Source organism: Tachyglossus aculeatus, chromosome 4, assembly GCF_015852505.1.
Source record: "Tachyglossus aculeatus isolate mTacAcu1 chromosome 4, mTacAcu1.pri, whole genome shotgun sequence".
In the NCBI taxonomy this organism is placed as follows: Eukaryota; Metazoa; Chordata; class Mammalia; order Monotremata; family Tachyglossidae; genus Tachyglossus; species Tachyglossus aculeatus.
In genome coordinates, this window is record NC_052069.1 from 87,727,844 (window position 1) to 87,747,464 (window position 19,621).

At 50.8% G+C, this 19,621-nt stretch overlaps 1 protein-coding gene across 1 annotated transcript in view; it reads left to right on the plus strand.

Annotated features, from left to right (window-relative positions):
• The first annotated feature begins 11,891 nt into the window (after positions 1–11,891).
• The window catches only part of GDF6 (growth differentiation factor 6), a 35,141-nt gene continuing 27,411 nt past the window's right edge, over positions 11,892–19,621 (plus strand). The window contains exons 1-2 of the mRNA XM_038745640.1: positions 11,892–12,109; positions 12,824–13,020. Of these exons, the coding sequence (XP_038601568.1) occupies positions 11,892–12,109; positions 12,824–13,020 (415 nt within the window). The remainder of the gene's footprint in view (positions 12,110–12,823; positions 13,021–19,621) is intronic.

Below are 19,621 nucleotides of genomic sequence, written 5' to 3' on the forward strand. Positions count from 1 at the left end.
TAGTAAGTGCTTAACAAATACCATAATAATAATCATTATTATTATTATTCACAGCCAAATGCATAGTTGACGATAAGAGATGGTAGGTAGGAGAAATAAGGGCTTAACCAGGGACAACCTCCTGGAGAAGATGTGATTTTAGGAGGGTTTTAAAGGTGGGGAGAGCAGTGGAAATTCGGATGTGAGAGGCGGGGGAATTCCAGGCCCAGAGGAGGGCATGGAAAAGGGGTTGGAAGCGGGATAGATGAAATGGAGTTAGAGAGAGCAGGTTGGCATTTGGGACATGGAGTGTGCGGGCTGAGTTGGAGTAGAAGAGCAGCGAACTAAGGTGGGAGAAAAAGGGCTTTAAAGCTTATAATAATAATAATAATGGCATTTATTAAGTTCTTACTATGTGCAAAGCACTGTTCTAAGTGCTGGGGAGGTTACAAGGGGATCAGGTTGTCCCACAGGGGGCTCACAGTCTTAATCCCCATTTTACAGATGAGGGAACGGAGGCCCAGAGAAGTGAAGTGATTTACCCCAAGTCACACAGCTGACAACTGGCAGAGCTGGGATTTGAACCCATGACCTCTGACTCCAAAGCCCAGGCTCTTTCCGCTGAGCCACGCTGCTTCTCATATGTTAAGAAGCATCTGTTTGATTTGGAGGTTTTTGAGGAGTGAGGAGTATGGACTGAATAGTTTTTTCAGGAAAATGATTTGGGCAAGAAAATGAAGTAGTGACTGGAGAGGACAGAGACGGGAGGCAAGGAGGTCTATGAGAAGGCTGGCACGGTAGTCAATCAATCAATCGTATTTAAGACAGGATGGGATAAGGGCTTGGATCAGTGTGATAGCAGTTTGGATGGAGAGGAAAGGGCAGATGTGAGCAATGTTGTGAAAGTAGGACCGACAGGATTTCATGACAGATTGAATGTACGGATTGACAGGATTGATTCCCAGTGAAGATATGATTTGAACTGGACTGAGATTCCCTCTTCACAGCCCAGAGCTCCTTGAATACCTGCCGACTTAGGGCTGTGGGGGTAATGATAGATTGGGGTGCTGCTGGCAGGTCCAGCATGCTTTCATTCATTCATTGTCAGTCACATTTATCGAGCACTTACTGTGTGCAAAGCACTGTACTAAGCGCTTGGGAGAGTACAATATAACTAAACAGACACATTCCCTGCCCATAATGAGCTTACAGTCTAGCTTACAGTCACAGCTTACAGCTTGTGCACTCACAGTAGCTTCTGCTGGGTTCTAAGACTAAAATTACTTCTTAAGGCCATTGCTGAGGTGCTCCTTTACTTCACCTACTTAACTCTAATGGGACTCTGGAATCGGGGGCTGGCGACTGACTCTTGCAATAACTGTTACCCCCCAGTCCCTACCCCATTCCTGAGCTGGCTCCGTTTATGATATTTATAGTCAGTCAGTCAGTCAATCGTATTTACTGAGTGCTTACTGAGTGCAGGAGCACTGTACTAAGCGCTTGGGAGAGGACCATGTAACAGCAGACCAACGCATTCCTTGCCTTAGATCCATGAGTGAGTTATTATCTATGACTATCTCTGATTCGAGTTTATTCAGTATGCTGGAGCACTCTTGAGTAAAAGTCTTGTCCTATGCCATCGAGTCATTTCATTCATTCATTCAATCGTATTTATTGAGCGCTGACTATGTGCAGAGCACTGTACTAAGCACTTGGGAAGTACAAATCGTCAACATATAGAGACAGTCCCTACCCAATGATGGGCTCACAGTCTAGAAAGGGGAGTAATTTTTTTATTATTTTTTTTTATTCACATTTAAAAGGGGGAGGCCCAGAGAAGTGAAGTGACTCGCCCAACGTCACACAGCTGACCAGCGGCGGAGCCGGAATTAGAACCCACAACCTCTGACTCCCAAGCCCGACTCCCATTTCCGACCCATGGCGATGCCATGGCCACATCTGTCCCCAAATCAATCAATCAATTGTATTTATTGAGTGCTTACTATGTGCAGAGCACTGTACTAAGCGCTTGGGAAGTACAAATTGGCAACACATAGAGACAGTCCCTATCCAACAGTGGGCTCACAGTCTAAAAGGGGGAAACAGAGAACAAAACCAAACATACCAACAAAATAAAATAAATAGGATAGATATGTACAAGTAAAATAAATAAATAAATAAATAGAGTAATAAATATGTACAACCATATATACATATATACAGGTGCTGTGGGGAAGGGAAGGAGGTAAGATGGGGGGATGGAGAGGGGGATGAGGGGGAGAGGAAGGAAGGGGCTCAGTCTGGGAAGGCCTCCTGGAGGAGGTGAGCTCTCAGCAGGGCCTTGAAGAGCAGGGCCTTGAGAGGGCCTTGAGGAGCAGGATCTCAGCATGGCGATGCCATGGCCACATCTGTCCCCAAATGCCCCACCTCCACCTGCAGTCATTCTGAAAGTGGATCCATAGAGTTGTTTTGGTAAAAATACGGAAGTGGTTGACCACTGCCTCCTTCCGCGTAGTCAGCTTGTCTCCACACTTGAATCTCTCCCATGCCGCTGCTGTCCAGCACAGGGGAGTTTTGACTTGTAGCAGATTGCCTTCCCCTCGCTAGCCACTAGCCAAGCTAGGGATGGAGTGGATATGTCTCCGCTTGACTCTCCCTCCCGTAGTTGAGACTGGTATAGAGTATTGGAAACTCTCCAGGTGCGACCCTGAGAGGGGTGAAAAAAAGTATCGGGCAGTAATAGCGTTGTTATTTTATTTTATTTTGACCCATATTTTCTCTCCATATGCACAGCTGGAAGTTCTAAAGAGGCCTTTTTTTTAACCTAGTATTACTGAAAAGAATAACACTGTCATGTCAAAGAATGTCCAAGTAAAAAAAACACCCATGTTGTGGTAAATTGACAGTTCCTCACTCTGTTGTTGGTATGGATGGGATGATGTCTACTCCTGTAACAATGTGAGCTTGGGTTCCCTTGAGAGCCTCACTCCTAAGGTTAGGCTGGGGAATGAAATTTTAAAATTAATGCACAATCGTAGCTTTAGGTAGGTGGGTGGGTCCAGTGGGGAGTGAAGGCAGGGAAAAAGCAATGTGGCCTACTGGATAGACCATGGGCCTGGGAGCCAGAAGGACCTGGTTTCTAATCCCACCTCTGCCGCTTATCTTCTGTGTGACCTTGGGCAAGCCACTTCACGTCTTTGTGCCTCAGTTACCTCATCTGTAAAATGGGGATTAAGACTGTGAGCCCATGTGGGACATGGACTAAGTCCAACCTGATTAGCTTAATCTTCCTCAGGATTTAGTACAGAGCTTGGCACCTTATAAGCAACAAATACCATAAAAAAGCATAAGTCAATCAATTAATGGTGTTTATTGAGTGTTTACTGTGTAGAGCAGTGTACAGTGCACTTGGGAAAGTACAGGACAACAGACCTAGTAGATGTGTTTCCTGCCCACATTTCTAGACCGTGAGCTCGTTGTGGGCAGGGAATGTGTCTCTCTGTTGTTATATTATACGTTCCCAAGCACTTAATACAGTGTAAAGCACAGAGTAATTGCTCAGTAAATAAGATTGAATGAATGTCTAGAGGATGTGTGGAAGAGTACCTTAAAATCAAGGACATGGTCCCTGCCCTGAGAGAGTTTTCAGTCTTCGAACACTGGGAAACATTCATTCATTCAATCGTATTTATTGAGCGCTTACTGTGTGCAGAGCACTGTACTAAGCGCTTGGGAAGTACAAGTTGGCAACATATAGAGACGGCCCCTACCCAACAGCGGGCTCACAGTCTAGAAAGGGGAGACAGACAACAAAACAAAACATATTAACAAAACAAAATAAACAGAATAAATATGTACAAGTAAAATAAATAGAGTAATAAATCTGTACAAACATATTTACATATATACAGGTGCTGTGGGCGGGAAGGAGGTAAGGCGGGGGGATGGAGAAGGGGAGGAGGGGGAGAGGAAGGAGGGGGCTCAGTCTGGGCAGGCCTCCTGGAAGAGGTGAGCTCTCAGTAGGGCTTTGAAGGGAGGAAGAGAGCTAGCTTGGCGGATGTGCGGAGGGAGGGCATTCCAGGCCAGGGGAAGGACGTGGGCCTGTGGTCGACGGCGGGACACGTGAGAACGAGGCACAGTGAGGAGATTAGCGGCAGAGGAGCCGAGGGTGCGGGCTGCGCTGGAGAAGGAGAGAAGGGAGGTGAGGTAGGAGGGGGCGAGGGGATGGATGGACAGCCTTGAAGCTGAAAGTGAGGAGTTTTTGCCTGATGTGCAGGTTGATTGGTAGCCACTGGAGATTTTTGAGGAGGGGAGTAACATGCCCAGAGCGTTTCTGCACAAAGATAAAAGCTGTGTTGCCTAGTGGAAAGAGCCCAGAGCCTGGGAGTCAGAAGACCTGGGTTCTAATCTCAGCTCAGCCACATGTCCACTGTGTGATCTTGGCCAAGACGCTTAACTTCTCTGTGCCTTAGTTCCCTCATCTGCAAAATGGGGATTCAATACTTGTTGTCCCATCAATGTGTCTACTAACTCTGTTATATTGACTCTCCAAGCGTTTAGTACGATGCTCTGCACACAGTAAGTGCTCAATGAATATGATTGATTGATCATGATATGATTGACTGAATGACACTTAAACTGTGATCCCCATGTGAGACCTGATTGTATATACCCCAGCTCTTAGTAGAGTGATTGGCATGAAAAAGCTCGGGCTTCGGAGTCAGAGGTCATGGGTTCAAATCCTGGCTCTGCCAACTGTCAGCTGTGTGACTTTGGGCAAGTCACTTAACTTCCCTGTGCCTCAGTTCCCTCATCTATAAAATGGGGATCAAAACTGTGAGCCCCCTGTGGGACAACCTGATCACCTTGTAACCTCCCCAGTGCTTAGAACAGTGCTTTGCACATAGCGCTTAACAAATGCCATCATTATTATTATTATTATTATTATTAACAAATACCGCAGTTATTATACCAGTTCCCAGCCTGTCTCCTTTTATTCCCCAAATAAAGATTCTGAAATGCTGTAGGATACAACCCAATATAAGCTTGGAGTCCTTGATAAATATCATTCTTTTCAATAATTCATTCAATAGTATTTATTGAGCACTTTGTACAGAGCACTGTACTAAGCACTTGGGAGAGTATATTAAGAAAAAACAGACATATTACCTGCCCACAATAAGCTCACAGTCTTGGTTTATAGACTCCCAGAGGCTCATGCTACAGTATTCCCGAGGCCACCTAATCTCTGACTTGGCAGAAAGAATACAGGACGGAGATGTATCTATTCTCTGTACATCCTGGAAGCATGAAGCATCCATGGAACATACTCTACTCTCATTCTAGACACAGGACTTACAACAGCTACCTAGGAAGGTATAATAATTATTAATAATAATGGTATTTGTTAATCGCTTACTATGTGCCAAGTACTGTTTTAAACACTGGGGTAGATACAAGGTAATCAGGTTGTCCCACGTATGGCTTACAGTCTTAATCTTCATTTTGTAGATGAGGTAACTGAGGCAAAGGGAAGTTAAGTGACTTGTCCAAAGTCACGTAGCTGATAAGTGGCAGAGCCAGGATTAGAACCCACGACTTCTTATTCCCAAGCCCGTGCTCTTTCCATTAAACCATGCTGCTTCTAGACCTGATGAACAGGTTGGCTCTGGGGAAAGCAAAGGCAGATTGAAAAAATTTCAACAATCCACCTCCTGTGCCTTAACTGTAAAAGGCATTTGACCCAATATATTTTTTAAAACAAATCTGTGATATTTGCTAGGCACTTACTATGTGCCCAGCACTGGGGTATGTACAATACAGACCCACTCCTTGTTCCACACAGGAAACAACTATATATGGAAAATATATATATATATATATATATATATATATATATATATATATATATATTACTGCCTGGTTGTTCCTCCCTGGGAAATGCAGAAGCAAATAATCCAAGCTATAATAATCCAATGGAGGCCCAGGACAAGCTTGGCCTAGTGGCCCAAACCTGGGAGTCAGAAGGACCAGGGTTCTAGTCCCATCTCCACCACATGTCTGTTGTGTGACCTTGGGCATGTCACTTTCCTTCTCTGGGCCTCAGTTACCTCACCTGTAAAATGAGGATTAAGAGCGGGAGCCCCATGTGGGACAGGGACTGTGTCCACCGTGCTTTACTTGTATCTTCCCCAGAACCTAGAACAGTGCTTGGCACGCAGTAAATGCTTAACAAGCACTACTTTCATTATTATTATTGGTGTCACCTAATACTCAGAGTGAATCGACTCCCAGTCCAGAAAAATCCTCAGCCACAGCAAACAGACTCAGGGCTTTGTTTCCTGTTTACTGATAGGTTGTAACAGATAACAGCCCCTGAGGGCAAAGGAAAAAGGGACTTGAGCCTGTAGCTTCTAAAAAAAAATACCTTTGTTATGGGAGGAGAGGCTGTAATCGTGAACCATCATTCATCAGACCCTGCAATGACCCTTGATATAAATTAAAATCCCGATAACACCAACCATGACTGTTTGCTTCCCTGAGTGAGGGGTTTAGAACTGAAAAAGAAAAAGGAGCCCTCCCTGCTCTTCCAGATCTGGGGGCTGGTTGCAAGAAGCAAGGCCTAGTGTATAGAGCACAGGGCTGGAAGTCAGAAGGTCATGGGTTCCAATCCCAGCTCTGCCCCTTTGCTGTGTGATCTTGGGCAAGTCACTTCACTTCTCTGCGCCCCAGTTCCCTCATCTGGAAAATGGGGATTAAGACTGTGAGCTCTATGTGGAACAGGGACCGTGTCCAATTCGATTATCTTGTTTCTAATCCAGCGTTTAGAACGGCGCCTGGCACCTAGTAAGTGCTTAACAAATACCATAATTAATAATAATAATATCAATAATAATGATGGTATTTGTTAAGCGCTTACTATGTGCCGAGCACCGTTCTAAGTGCTGGGGAGGATACAAGGTGATCAGTTTGTCCCACGAGGGGCTCACAGTCTTAATCGCCATTTTACAGATGAGGTAACTGAGGCCCAGAGAAGTGACTTGCCCAAAGTCACACAGCTGACAAGGGGCAGAGCCGGGATTAGCACCCATGACCTCTGGCTCCCAAGCCCGGGTTCTTTCCACAGGGCCACGCTGCTCGTCTGGCATTATTATTAAGAAGGAGGGAGTGTGTTGTCAGACAAACAAGCCCACGTGAAATGAATTCGCCTCCCCAGCGCAGATAGGCGTTCAGGGAACAATCATTTCCATAGCCCTTCCTGATCCCAGGAATTGTATTCGGGAATTTTGCAGAGGTGACCACTCAGGACCAGCAGAGGGGGCAGTGGAAAGCAGCGCATGGAGCAGAGATGAATTTCTGGGGACAAAGGAATAAGTGGGACGAGAAGGGCAAACACGGATGAAAGTTAGGGGAGCGGCCCAAAGGGGAAAACCCAGGGCAGAGAATGGCTGAAGGAAAGACGTCAAACGGGAACCCCAGAAACACCCTCCAGTTTGCTAATCAGCCACGGACAAAGCCCTTGGAGGAGAATAGCACCCTCTCATCTCTTCTCCAGCATAGGAGAGACGCCTCTTTAGGCTGACCTGAATATAGAAACAGAAATCATCATAATAATGATGGCATTTGTTAAAAGCTTACTATGTGCAAAGCATTGTTCTAAGCACTGGGGAGGATGCGAGGTGATCAGGTTGTCCCACGAGGGGCTCACAGTCTTCATCTGCCTCCCCCTTCAAGACTGTGAGCCCGCTGTTCGGTAGGGACTGTATATGTTGCCATCTTGTACTTCCCAAGCGCTTAGTACAGTGCTCTGCACACAGTAAGCGCTCAATAAATACAACTGATTGATTGATTGATCCCCATTTTACAGGTGAGGCACAGAGAAGTGAAGTGACCTGCCCAAAGTCACACAGCTGACAAGTGGTGGAGTAGGGATTTGAACCCAAGACCTCTGACTCCCAAGCCCGGGCTCTTTCCACTGAGCCACGCCGCTTCTCGGCGGCACCCATAGTGAAAATTGGATGGGTCTGTTCGGGGAAGGCCTCTGGAGCGAGGAAAAGGGGGACAGAACAGTGGGAAAGTAGGGAGAAGAGGGCCTTCGGGAGCAGCCCCAGGGAAAAGGAAAAAAGAGGAAGGGGAGAGAAGAGGGAAACGGGATGGAGGACTGGGAAACCTGGTTTAGAGGGGAGATCCTCAAGGGGGAGAAAGCCAGAGAGGAGGAGGAGAGGGAAAAGGCGAAGAGGGAATCCAGGCAGGTGGTAGACGGTGGACAGGCTGGTGGATTGGGGAAATAATAATAATAATAATGATGATGGTATTTGTTAAGCGCTTACTATGTGCAAAGCACTGTTCTAAGCGCTGGGGAGGTTACAGGGTTGATCAAGTTGTCCCACGGAGGGGCTCACAGTCTTAATCCCCATTTTACAGATGAGGGAACTGGGGTACAGAGAAGTTAGGTGACGGGCCCAAGGTCGCACAGCTGACAATTGGCGGAGCCGGGATTTGAACCCATGACCTCTGACTCCAAAGCCCGGGCTCTTTCCACTGAGCCACGCTGCTTCTCTAATCGCCGAAGGCCAAGGGCGAGAGGGCGAGGGAAGGGAGGGGGCTGGAGAAAGTGGTGTCCGCCCGAGGAGCCATCAGCGGGCAGAAGGGGTGGGGTGGGGGGCCCGGGGAGGGGCGCTGAGCCCTTGGGGAGAGAGCAGCGTGACTTTAAGCGCTTAGTACAGTGCTCTGCACACAGTAAGCGCTCAATAAATACGATTGATTGATTAGTGGCAAGAACCCGGGCTTGGGAGTCAGAGGACCTGGGTTCTCAATCGTGGCTCCCCCACTTGTCTCCTGGGTGACCTTGGGCAAGTCACTTCACTTCCCTGGGTCTCAGTTACCTCATCTGGAAAAGGGGGATGAAGACTGTGAGCTCCACCTGATTACCTTGTATCGACCCCAACGCTTAGACAAGTGCCTGACACATAGTAAGCGCTTTAACGCCCACTGTTGGGTAGGGACTGTCTCTATATGTTGCCATCTTGTACTTCCCAAGCGCTTAGTACAGTGCTCTGCACACAGTAAGCGCTCAATAAATACGATTGATTGATTGATTGATTGAACAAATACCATAATAATAATAAGTATCCGGGCGCAATCCGCCGCGGGGGCCTTGAGCCCGCTGTTGGGTAGGGACCGTCTCTATATGTCGCCAACATGTACTTCCCAAGCGCTTAGTACAGTGCTCTGCACACAGTAAGCGCTCAATAAATACGATTGAATGAAGGAATGAATCTGCAGAGTCTGGGATGGGAAAGCCAGTGGAGGTGGGGGTCCCTCCCCTCCTTCTCCCTTCCTTCCCTCTCCTTATCCTCCCCTTCCTCCCCTCCCGCTCCCCGGCCCCCCTCGCCCCCGGGATTCTCTGGCGAGTCGCATCCCCGCTTGGCACTGCCAATCCCTGCCAATCAATCGTATTTATTGAGCGCTTACTGTGTGCAGAGCACTGTAATAATTGTCATAATAATGGCATTTGGTAAGCGCTTACTATGTGCCGAGCACTGTTCTAAGCGCTGGGGTCGGTACAAAGTGAACAGGTTGTCCCACGTGGGGCTCACAGTCTCCCCCTTTTAGACCGTGAGCCCACTGTTGGGTAGGGACTGTCTCTATATGTTGCCAATTTGTACTTCCCAAGCGCTTAGTACAGTGCTCTGCACATAGTAAGCGCTCAATAAATACGATTGATTGATTGATTGATTGATTGATTGATTGATTCATCCTCATTTTACAGACGAGGTAACTGAGGCCCGGAGAAGTCAACTGACTTGCCCAAAGTCACACAGCTGACAAGAGGCGGAGCCGGGATTAGAACCCACCACCTCTGACTCCCAAATCCGGGTTCTTCCCACTGAGCCACGCTGCTTCTCTATTAAGCACTCTCTGCTGTGTGGCCTTGGGCGAGCCTCTTCACTTCTCTGGGCCTCAGTAACTGGAAAAGGGGGATGGAGACTGTGAGCCCCACGTGGGACAACCTGCCCAGCGTTTAGGACGGTGCTTGGTACATAGTAAGCGCTCAACAAGCACCATCGTGATTGAAGCAGCGCGGTTTAGTGGCAAGAGCTCAGGCTTGGATGTCAGAGGACCTGGGTTCTAATCCCGGCTCCTCCACTTGTTGGCTGTGTGACCTTGGGCAAGGCACTTCACGTCTCTGTTCCTCAGTTACCTCATCTTTCAAATGGGGATTAAACCCGTGAGCCCCACGTGGGTCAACCTGATTACTGTGTATCTACCCCAGCGCTTAGAACAGCGCTTAGCACATAGTAAGCGTTTAACGAATATCATCATTATTATTCTCTGGGCCTCAGTTCCCTCGTCTGGAAAATGGGGATGGAGACTGTGAGCCCCACGTGGAGCAACCTGATGAGCTGGTATCCACCCCAGCGCTCGGAAAGGTGGGGTGAAGCAGCGTGGCTCAGTGGAAAGAGCCCGGGCTTGGGAGTCAGAGGTCGTGGGTTCTAATCCCGCCTCCGCCTCTTGTCAGCTGTGTGCCTTTGGGCAAGTCACTTCACTTCTCTGTGCCTCAGTTCCCTCATCTGGAAAATGGGGATTAAGACCGTGAGCCCCACGTGGGACAACCTGATCACCTTGTATCCTCCCCAGCGCTTAGAACAGTGCTACGCACGTGGTAAGCGCTTAACAAATGCCATCATTATTATCATTATTAAGAAACGCCGTGCTGCTGCTGGGGATGATGAGGGTGGAGTCAGAGGACGTGGGTTCTAATCCCGCTCTGCCACTCGTCTGCTGTGTGACCCTGGGCAAGTCACTGCACTTCTCTGAGCCTCAGTTCCCTCACCTGCAAAATGGGGATGAGGACTGTGGGACAACCTGATGACCGTGTATCTCCCCCAGCGCTTAGAACAGTGCTTGGCACCCAGTAAGCGCTTAACAAATATCCTCATTATTATTCTCTGTGACTCAGTTCCCCCATCTGTCAAATGGGGATGAAGACTGGGAGCCCCAGGTGGGACAACCTGATCACCTTGTATCCCCCCAGCGCTTAGAACAGTGTTTGGCACATAGTCAGCGCTTAACGACTACCATCATTATCAGAACAGCGCTGGGCACATAGTAAGCGCTTACCATATGGAGAAGCAGCGTGCCTCAGTGGCAAGACCCCGGGCTTGGGAATCAGAGGTCGTGGGTTCTAATCCCGCCTCCGCCGCTTTGGGCAAGTCACTTCGCTTCTCTGTGCCTCAGTTCCTTCAGCTGGAAAATGGGGATGAAGACTGTGAGCCCCAAGCGGGACAGCCCGCTCACTTTGTATCCCCTCCAGCGCTTGGAACAGTGCTCAGCCCACAGTAAGCGCTTAGCCAATGCCATCATTATTCTTATTAACACATCCCCTGATGGGGATGATGATCATCACCAATCGCATTTATTGAGCGCTTACTGTGTGCAGAGCACTGTACTAAGCGCTTGGGAAGTCCAAATTGGCAACATCCCTACCGAACAGTGGGCTCACAGTCTAAAAGGGGGAGACAGAGAACAAAACCAAACATGCTAACGAAATAAAAAAACTAAATGCTGATGAGGAGGGTCCGGCGCGGGTCCTGCGGGGGTCTCGGGCTCCCCCGCCTCCCCTTCCCACATCTGTCCCCGCTCCCCTCCCTCCGGGCAGGGGGCGGGAAGGGGCGTGGCGGGGCTGGGAAGAGGGCTGGGAAGAAGAAGAAGGCTGGGAAGAAGAAGAAGAAGAAGAAGAAGGCGGGCTGGGCAGAAGGCTGGGTCCGGGCTCTTCGCACTCCCCGCCGGGACCCAGGCCGGCGCGGCGCAGGCCGGGCCCCCGCCGACCAGCCCGCAGCGCAGCGCCCCGCGCAGCCCCGCGCTGTGGCCCCCGCAGGGGCCACGAGGCCAGCCTGGGGGAGCCGGCCATGGATGCGCCCAGGGCCCTGCTCTCGGCCGTCTTCCTCATCGGCTTCCTCTGGGATTTGCCCGGGGTCCAGCAGGCGTCCATCCCATCGTCCTCCTCCTCCTCCTCCTCCGAGCTGGCCTCCTCCGACAAGGGCCTGAGGGGCCGCAGAGAGGGGAAGGTGCCCCGGGGCCCGCGGGAGAGCTCGCCGGGGCCGGGGCAACAGGAGGGAACAAGGCGGGACCAGACGCCGGGACAGTCGCCGGACCAGCCGCCGGACCAGTCACTGCACCATCCGCTGGGACAGTCGCCGGACCAGTCGCCGGACCAGGCGCCGGGACAGTCCCCGGGACAGTCCCCGGGACAGTCGCCGCACCAGTCACCGCACCAGTCACCGCCCCATCCGCTGGGACAGTCCCCGGGACAGTCCCCGGGACAGTCGCCGCACCAGTCACCGCCCCAGTCACCGCCCCATCTGCTGGGACAGTCGCCGCACCAGTCACCGCCCCAGTCACCGCCCCATCCGCTGGGACAGTCGCCGGACCAGTCGCCGGGACAGCCACTGGGACAGTCGCCGCACCAGTCACCGCCCCATCCGCTGGGACAGTCGCCGGACCAGTCACCGGGACAGTCGCCGGACCAGTCACCTCCCCATCCGCTGGGACAGTCGCCGGACCAGTCTCCGCACCAGTCACCGCCCCAGCTGCAGGGACAGTCGCCGGACCAGTTACCGCCCCAGTCACCGCCCCATCCGCTGAGACAGTCGCCGGACCAGTCACCGGGACAGTCGTCGCACCAGTCGCCGCACCATCAGCCGGGACAGTCGCCGCACAAGTCACTAGGACAGTCGCCAGACCAGTCACCGCCTCATCCGCCGGGACAGTCGCCGCACCAGTCACTGCCCCTGTCACCGCCCCAGCCTCCGGGACGGTCGCCCCCCCGGTCGCCGGGCCATCCTCCGGGCCAGCCGCAGCCACCCGCTCCTCCCCACCACGGTCCCCCCGGCAGGAGCCAGCGGGTGGAGCCCCACGAGTACATGCTGTCCATTTACAGGACCTACTCTATCGCGGAAAAACTAGGGATCAATGCCAGCTTTTTCCAGCCCTCCAAGGCCGCCAACACCATCACCAGCTTCGTAGACAGGGGACGAGGTAAGTTGGCAAGGGAGATCCCACCTTTCCCGCGCCCCCGGGGCCCTGGGCTCCCAACCGGCCTCCAAACGCTCTTCTCTGTGGGAGTAGAAGGAGGAATTCTGCCTCCAAACACCCTTCTGGGAGTAGAAAGAGGGATTATTGCCTCCAAACACTCTTCCGGGAGTAGAAAGGAGAATTCTGCCTCCAAACACTCTTCTGGGAGTAGAAAGGGGAATTCTACCTCCAAACACTCTTCTGGGTGTAGAAAGAGGAATTCTGCCTGGTCCTTCCCTCCCCTCTCCCTCTTTTCCTTCATGGATCTCCTTTCTTTTTCCCGTGAACTGCAGGTCTCGCTCATTTTAGAGAAATCTGAACATTGGCTCCCCTCCCTTGCCCTGCCTGCCTGCCTGCCTGGAAGTTTTAGCGCTCTCGGTCTTTCCTTTCCCTCTCTCCCACTTTCTCTCCCGTCCTTCTATCATCTTTCGATCACCTATCATCCGGCTTTCGATCATCTAGAAGGTGGCCGGTGGATATCGGGGAGGGGAGGGAGGGAAGACAGAGGTTAGAAACTTTTGTTGGGAGGAAAACGGGTGAAGCAGGAGGAGAGTGGCTTCGGTTTAGAGGAAAGGGGGATGAGATTTCTTCTGCTTGTGCGTGTGCTGTAAGAAAGGAAGAGGGCCTGGCTGGGAATAAGCGCTTGGAAGCATGTGCGGTTCAGTCTGGTGAGATAATAAATAGTAATACCGGCGCTTAGAACAGTGCTTGGCACGTAGTAAGCGCTTAACAAATACTACCATTATTATAATGATAATTATTATAATCGTTAACAATAATAAATTAATGATTGTATTTGTTAGCATATATAATCATATATAAACGTCAGTAATAATAATAAAATAATGATTGCATTTGTCAAGCACTTACTTACTACGTGCCAAGCACTGTTCGGAACCCTGGGGTAGATACAAGGTAATCAGGTTGTCCCACGTGGGGCTCGCAGTCTTAATCCCCATTTTACAGACGAGGCCACTGAGTCCTAGAGATGTGAAGTGGTTTGCCCAAAGTCACACAGCTGAGAAGTGGCGGAGACGGGATTGGAACCGACGACCTCCGACTCCCAAGCCCGGGCTTGTTGCCACCCTCCAGGATAAGGGGGGTTGTAATGGGGGTGAAATTGCCCTGGGGTGCGGGGGAAATCGCACAGCCCCGCGTCCCGTTGCTGGCACTTTTGGTGCAAAACGCTCCAGCTGGTTGCAAATTCGACCCCCGGGGCTGCCCGCCTTTGCGGAGCGTTAGCCGGGGAGAAGAGAAGTGGGCGAGAGGACGCTTTTTCTCCGGACCACCTGAGAAAGTATCGACTCTGAGAAGGATATCTCCAAGCCCTGAGGCTCTGCCACCCTCGAAGGGGACTTGGGCTCTGCCTGTGAACCCGGATCAATTTTGGGGTGATGGCTGGGGAAGTTGAGAGAGCCTGGAGAACAGGCCACCACTCTGAGGAAAGATGAAAAAAGGAAAGGACAGAAAAAAGAAAATAGCCCCACGAGGTGGGCCCTTTTCTTCCCTCGGAGGGGCCTTGGCTTCTACTGCCGTGTCCCCAAAGGATCCCCTCCCTTAAATTCTCCCCTCACCACCCCGATCTTGGAGATTTTTCAGCGGGGAAAGTCGAGCATCTCCTCAGACAGAGCGGCGGGACCCGAGCTCAGAGCCAAAGCAACTCCCATTTCCGAGGGAATTTGGAGCTGGGGCGGCCCGGAAAGGGGGAAGAATTGGACTAGGACAGAGGGCGAACCGTCTGAAGGGGGTGAGGAAAAAGAGAGGAAGGAGAAAGAAAGAACAAAGACAAAAGAGAAGGAAGGAAGGAAAAGAAGGAGAAAGGAAGAAAGGAAGGGGGAGGGAAGGAGGGAAAGGAGAAAGAAAGGAAGGAGAGAGGGGAGGGAGGGAAAGAAGGAAGGAAGAAAGGAAAGAAAGAAGGGAGGGAGGGAGGAAGGAAGGAAAGAAGGGAGGAAAATCAATCAATCAATCAATCGTATTTATTGAGCGCTTATTGTGTGCAGAGCACTGTACTAAGCGCTTGGGAAGTACAAGGAAGGAAGGAAGGGAAAGAAGGAGAAAGGAAGGAAGGAGGAGGGAAGGAGGGAAAGGAGAAAGAAAGAAAGGAAGGAGAGAGGGAAGGAAGGGAGGGAGGGAGGGAAAGAAGGAGAAAGGAAGGAGGGAAGGAGGGAGGAAGGAAGGAAAGAAGGGAGGGAGGGAGGAAGGAAGGAAGGAAAGAAGGGAGGAAAATCAATCAATCAATCGTATTTATTGAGCGCTTACTGTGTGGAGAGCACTGTACTAAGCGCTTGGGAAGTACAAGGAAGGAAGGGAAAGAAGGAGAAAGGAAGGAAGAAGGAGGGAAGGAGGGAAAGGAGAAAGAAAGAAAGGAAGGAGAGAGGGAAGGAAGGGAGGGAGGGAGGGAAAGAGGGAGAAAGGAAGGAGGGAAGGAGGAAGGAAGGAAAGAAAGAAGGGAGGAAGGAAGGAAGGAAAGAAGGGAGGAAAAGAAGGAGGAAGGAAGGAAGGAAGAGCCAGCTAGTTGGTCAGCTTGAAGAGCCGCGGGGATGGGTGGGACCTCCTGCAGCCTGCCCAACCCAGCCTCTGCACAACGCTCCGCTCCTCTTCTCTCCCCGGCCCCCCTCGGCCCCCGAGCCAGGGCCAGTGAAAGTGTCTGGCTGCGGCAGGCGGAAGAGGAGGAGGAGGAGGAGGCTTGAAAAATCACCAGTAACCCCAAACCCAAAAGATCAACAAACCCCAGGCCGGGCCCAGCGCGTTATCTTGTTTCGCGAGCCATTAATGGCCGGCTAATTAACTGGTCCTTAATGAGGGCTGTAAAGTCTTCCCCTCCCACTGGCTCCCGCCGAGCTCGCCCTCGCTGCGACCCTCCTCGGGCTTCCCCCTCGGCGAAGGAGCGGCTGGACTGGACTGGACTGGGCTGGACTGGGCTGGACTGAGCTCCACCTGTCAGGCTCCAGAGGGCTCCTTACCTGCCGAAAACCCTGACCAGGCAATTCGCCTTCTCTGGTTTTTTTTGGGTTGGTTGAGGGACAGAACGATAATAATAATGATGATGGTATTTGTTAAACGCTTACCATGTGCCTAGCACTGTTCTAAGCCCTGGGGTAGATGCAGGAAGCAGCGTGGCTCAACGGAAAGAGCACGGACTTGGGAGTCAGGTCCTGCGTTCAAATCCCGGCTCCGCCACTTGTCAGCTGTGCGACTTTGGGCAAGTCTCTTCACTTCTCGGTGTTTCAGTTCCCTCATCTGTAAAATGGGGATTAAAACTGTGAGCTCCACGTGGGACAACCTGATCACCTTGTATCCTCCCCAGCACTTAGAACATGGCTTTGCATATAGTAAGCGCTTAACAAATGCCATTATTATTATTACAAGGTAATGAGATTTTGATGCTATTGATGCCTGTCTACTAGTTTTGTTTTGTTGTCTGTCTCCCCCTTCTAGGCTGTGAGCCCGTTGTTGGGTAGAAATTGTTTCTATCTGTTGCCGAATTGTCCTTTCCAAGTGCTTAGTACAGTAAGCCCTCAGTAAATTCGATTGAATGAATGAAGGTTGGACCCGATCCCTATCCCACTTGGAGTACACAGTCTCCAGCCCCATTTTCCAGATGAGGGAACTGAGGCCCAGAGAAGTGAAACGACTCGCCCAAGGTCGCACAGCAGACAAGGGGCAGAGGCGGGATTGGAACCCACGACCTTCCGGCTCCCAGGCCTGTGTTCTAGCCACTAGGCCATGTTGCTTCTCTAAAAGGCCACCCGGGCCTCTGTGTCGTTTTATGAGCTGCCGCCCGTGAAGCCCCACCGACCCCGGTTGGCAGAGGAGACACCCCGAGGAAGGGGTGCCTTGACTCCCGACCCCTGACCCCTGACCCCTGACCCCTAGGTCCTTTTCCCCCTCTTCCCACCCCCCTGGTCCGCGGGATCCCGGGCTCCCCCATCCACTCGAAAGGGGGGAGGAGGAGGAAGACAAGGAAGACAAGCAGCGTGGCTCAGTGGAAAGAGCCCCGGGCTTGAGAGTCAGAGGTCGTGGGTTTTAATCCCGGCTCTGCCACTTAGCTGTGTGGCTTTGGGCAAGTCACTTAGCTTCTCTTGGCCTCAGTTCCCTCACCTGTAAAATGGGGATGAAGACTGTGAGCCCCCCGTGGGACAACCCGATTACCTTGTATCTCCCCAGCGCTTAGAACAGTGCTCAGCACATAGTAAGCACTTAACAAATGCTATTATTAGTAGTAGTATTATTATTAAGAGAAGGAGGAGGAGAAGGCAAAGAGGCATTCAGAAGGCGATTCTGATATTCGGAGCCATTTGTAGTCCGCGGCGAAGGCAGGAAGAAGCATAGTGGCTAGAGCATGGATCTGGAGTCAGAAGGACCTGGGTGCTAATAATAATGATAATAATAATAATAATGGCATTTATTAAGCGCTTACTATGTGCAAAGCACTGTTCTAAGCGCTGGGGAGGTTACAAGGTGATGAGGTTGTCCCACGGGGGCTCACAGTCTTAATTCCCATTTTACAGATGAGGTCATCCTACCTCTCCCACTGATCTGTTGTGTGACCTTGGGCACCTCACTTCTTTCTGCGTCAGTTAGGTCATCTGAAAAATGAGGATTAAGACTTTGAACTCCAAACGGGACAAGGACAGTGTCTAACCTGACTGCCCTGCATAATAATAATAATTATTATTATTATGGTATTTGTAAAGCGCTTAACTATGTGCCAGGCACTGTACTAAGGTTGGACGCTGTCCTTGTCCCACGTGGGGCTCACAGTCTCAATCCCCATTTTATAGATGAGGTCACTGAGGCCCAGAGAAGTGAAATGACTTGCCCAAGGTCACACTGCAGGCAAGTGGCAGAGTCCAGATTAGAACCTATGACCTTCCGACTCCGAGGCCCGTGCTCTATCCACTATGCCATCTAGGTTGTGGGCAGGGGTTGTCACTCTTTATTGCTGTATTGTGCTCTCCCAAGCGCTTAGTACGGTGCTCGGCACACAGCAAGCGCTTAATGAATAAGATCGAGTGAATGAATGAACCTACCCCAGCGCTTAGAACAGTGCTTGGCACATAGGAAGCGCTGAACGAATACTATCATTATTACTAAGGAAAGTGGCTCTCCCTCCCACTGTCCCGGTGCGGTGGCCTGCACCATTCATTCAATTGTATTTATTGAGCGCTTACTGTGTGCAGGGCACTGTACTAAGCGCTTGGAAAGCACAAGTCGGCAACATACAGAGATGGTCCCTACCCAACAACGGGCTCACAGTCTAGAAGAGGGAGACAGACAACAAAACAAAACAAAACAAAACAAAAGCAGAATTTTCCTCCCTTTGTATCCAGGTTTCTGGAAGTTGGGGGGCTTGGCTGCCTGGGAAGGAGGGTCTCCACCCACGTGGGTATACGGGTGCCTGGGTATATTCGTGTGGTGTGTGTGTCTGTACTTCTCAAGCGCTTAGTACAGTGCTCTGCACACAGTAAGCGCTCAATAAATATGATTGATTGATTGATTGTTAGGGCAGGTGTGTTTATTAAGGGTTTATTAAGGGTTTATTAAGCACTTACTATGTGCAAAGCCCTGTTCTAAGGAGGTTACAGGGTTAGAGGTTAGCGAAGCAGCGTGGCTTGGTGGAAAGACATGGGCTTTGGAGTCAGAGGTCATGGGTTCAAATCCCAGCTCCATCAATTAATAATGATGGCACTTGTTAAGTGCTTACTATGTGCCAAGTACTGTTCTAAACGCTGGGGGGATACAAGGTGATCAGACTGTCCCTCGTGGGGCTCACAGTCTTAATCCCCATTTTTACAGATGAGGTAACTGAGGCTCAGAGAAGTTAAGTGACTTGCACAAGGCCGCACAGCAGACACGTGGCGCAGCCGGGATTAGAACCCATGACCTCTGACTCCCAAGCCCATGCTCTTTCCACTGAGCCACGCTGCCAATTGTCAGCTGTGTGACTTTGGGCAAATCACTTAACTTCTCTGGGCCTCAGTTACCTCATCTGTGAAATGCAATAATACTTGTATTGCAAGCGCTTAGTACACAGTAAGCGCTCAATAAATACGATTGAATGAATAATGATAATAATAATAATGGCATTTATTAAGCGCTTCCTATGTGCAAAGCCCTGTTCTAAGCTCTGGGGAGGTTACAAGGTGATCAGGTTGACCCACGGGGAGCTCACAAACTTCATCCCCATTTTACAGATGAGGTACCTGAGGCCCAGAGAAGTGAAGTAACTTGCCCAAAGTCACACAGCTGACAAGTGGCGGAGCCGGGATTTGAACCCATGACCTCTGACTCCAAAGCCCGGGCTCTTTCCACTGAGCCACGCTACTACTTCTCTGTGTTTGTGTACGTGTGTGTTTGTGTATGTGCGCTCCCGGGAGTGCCAGCGTTTGTTCAGGATGGCACTGGGGCGGTGGGTGTGGAGATTGGCGTCCAGAAATGAGGTTTCAGGAGGTTGTTCCCCAGCCGGTAAGTGTGGGTCTTTATTGCGATATTATACCATGTGGGACAACCTGATTACCTTGTATTCCCCCCCCCCCCCCCCCCCAGCGCTACAACAGTGCTT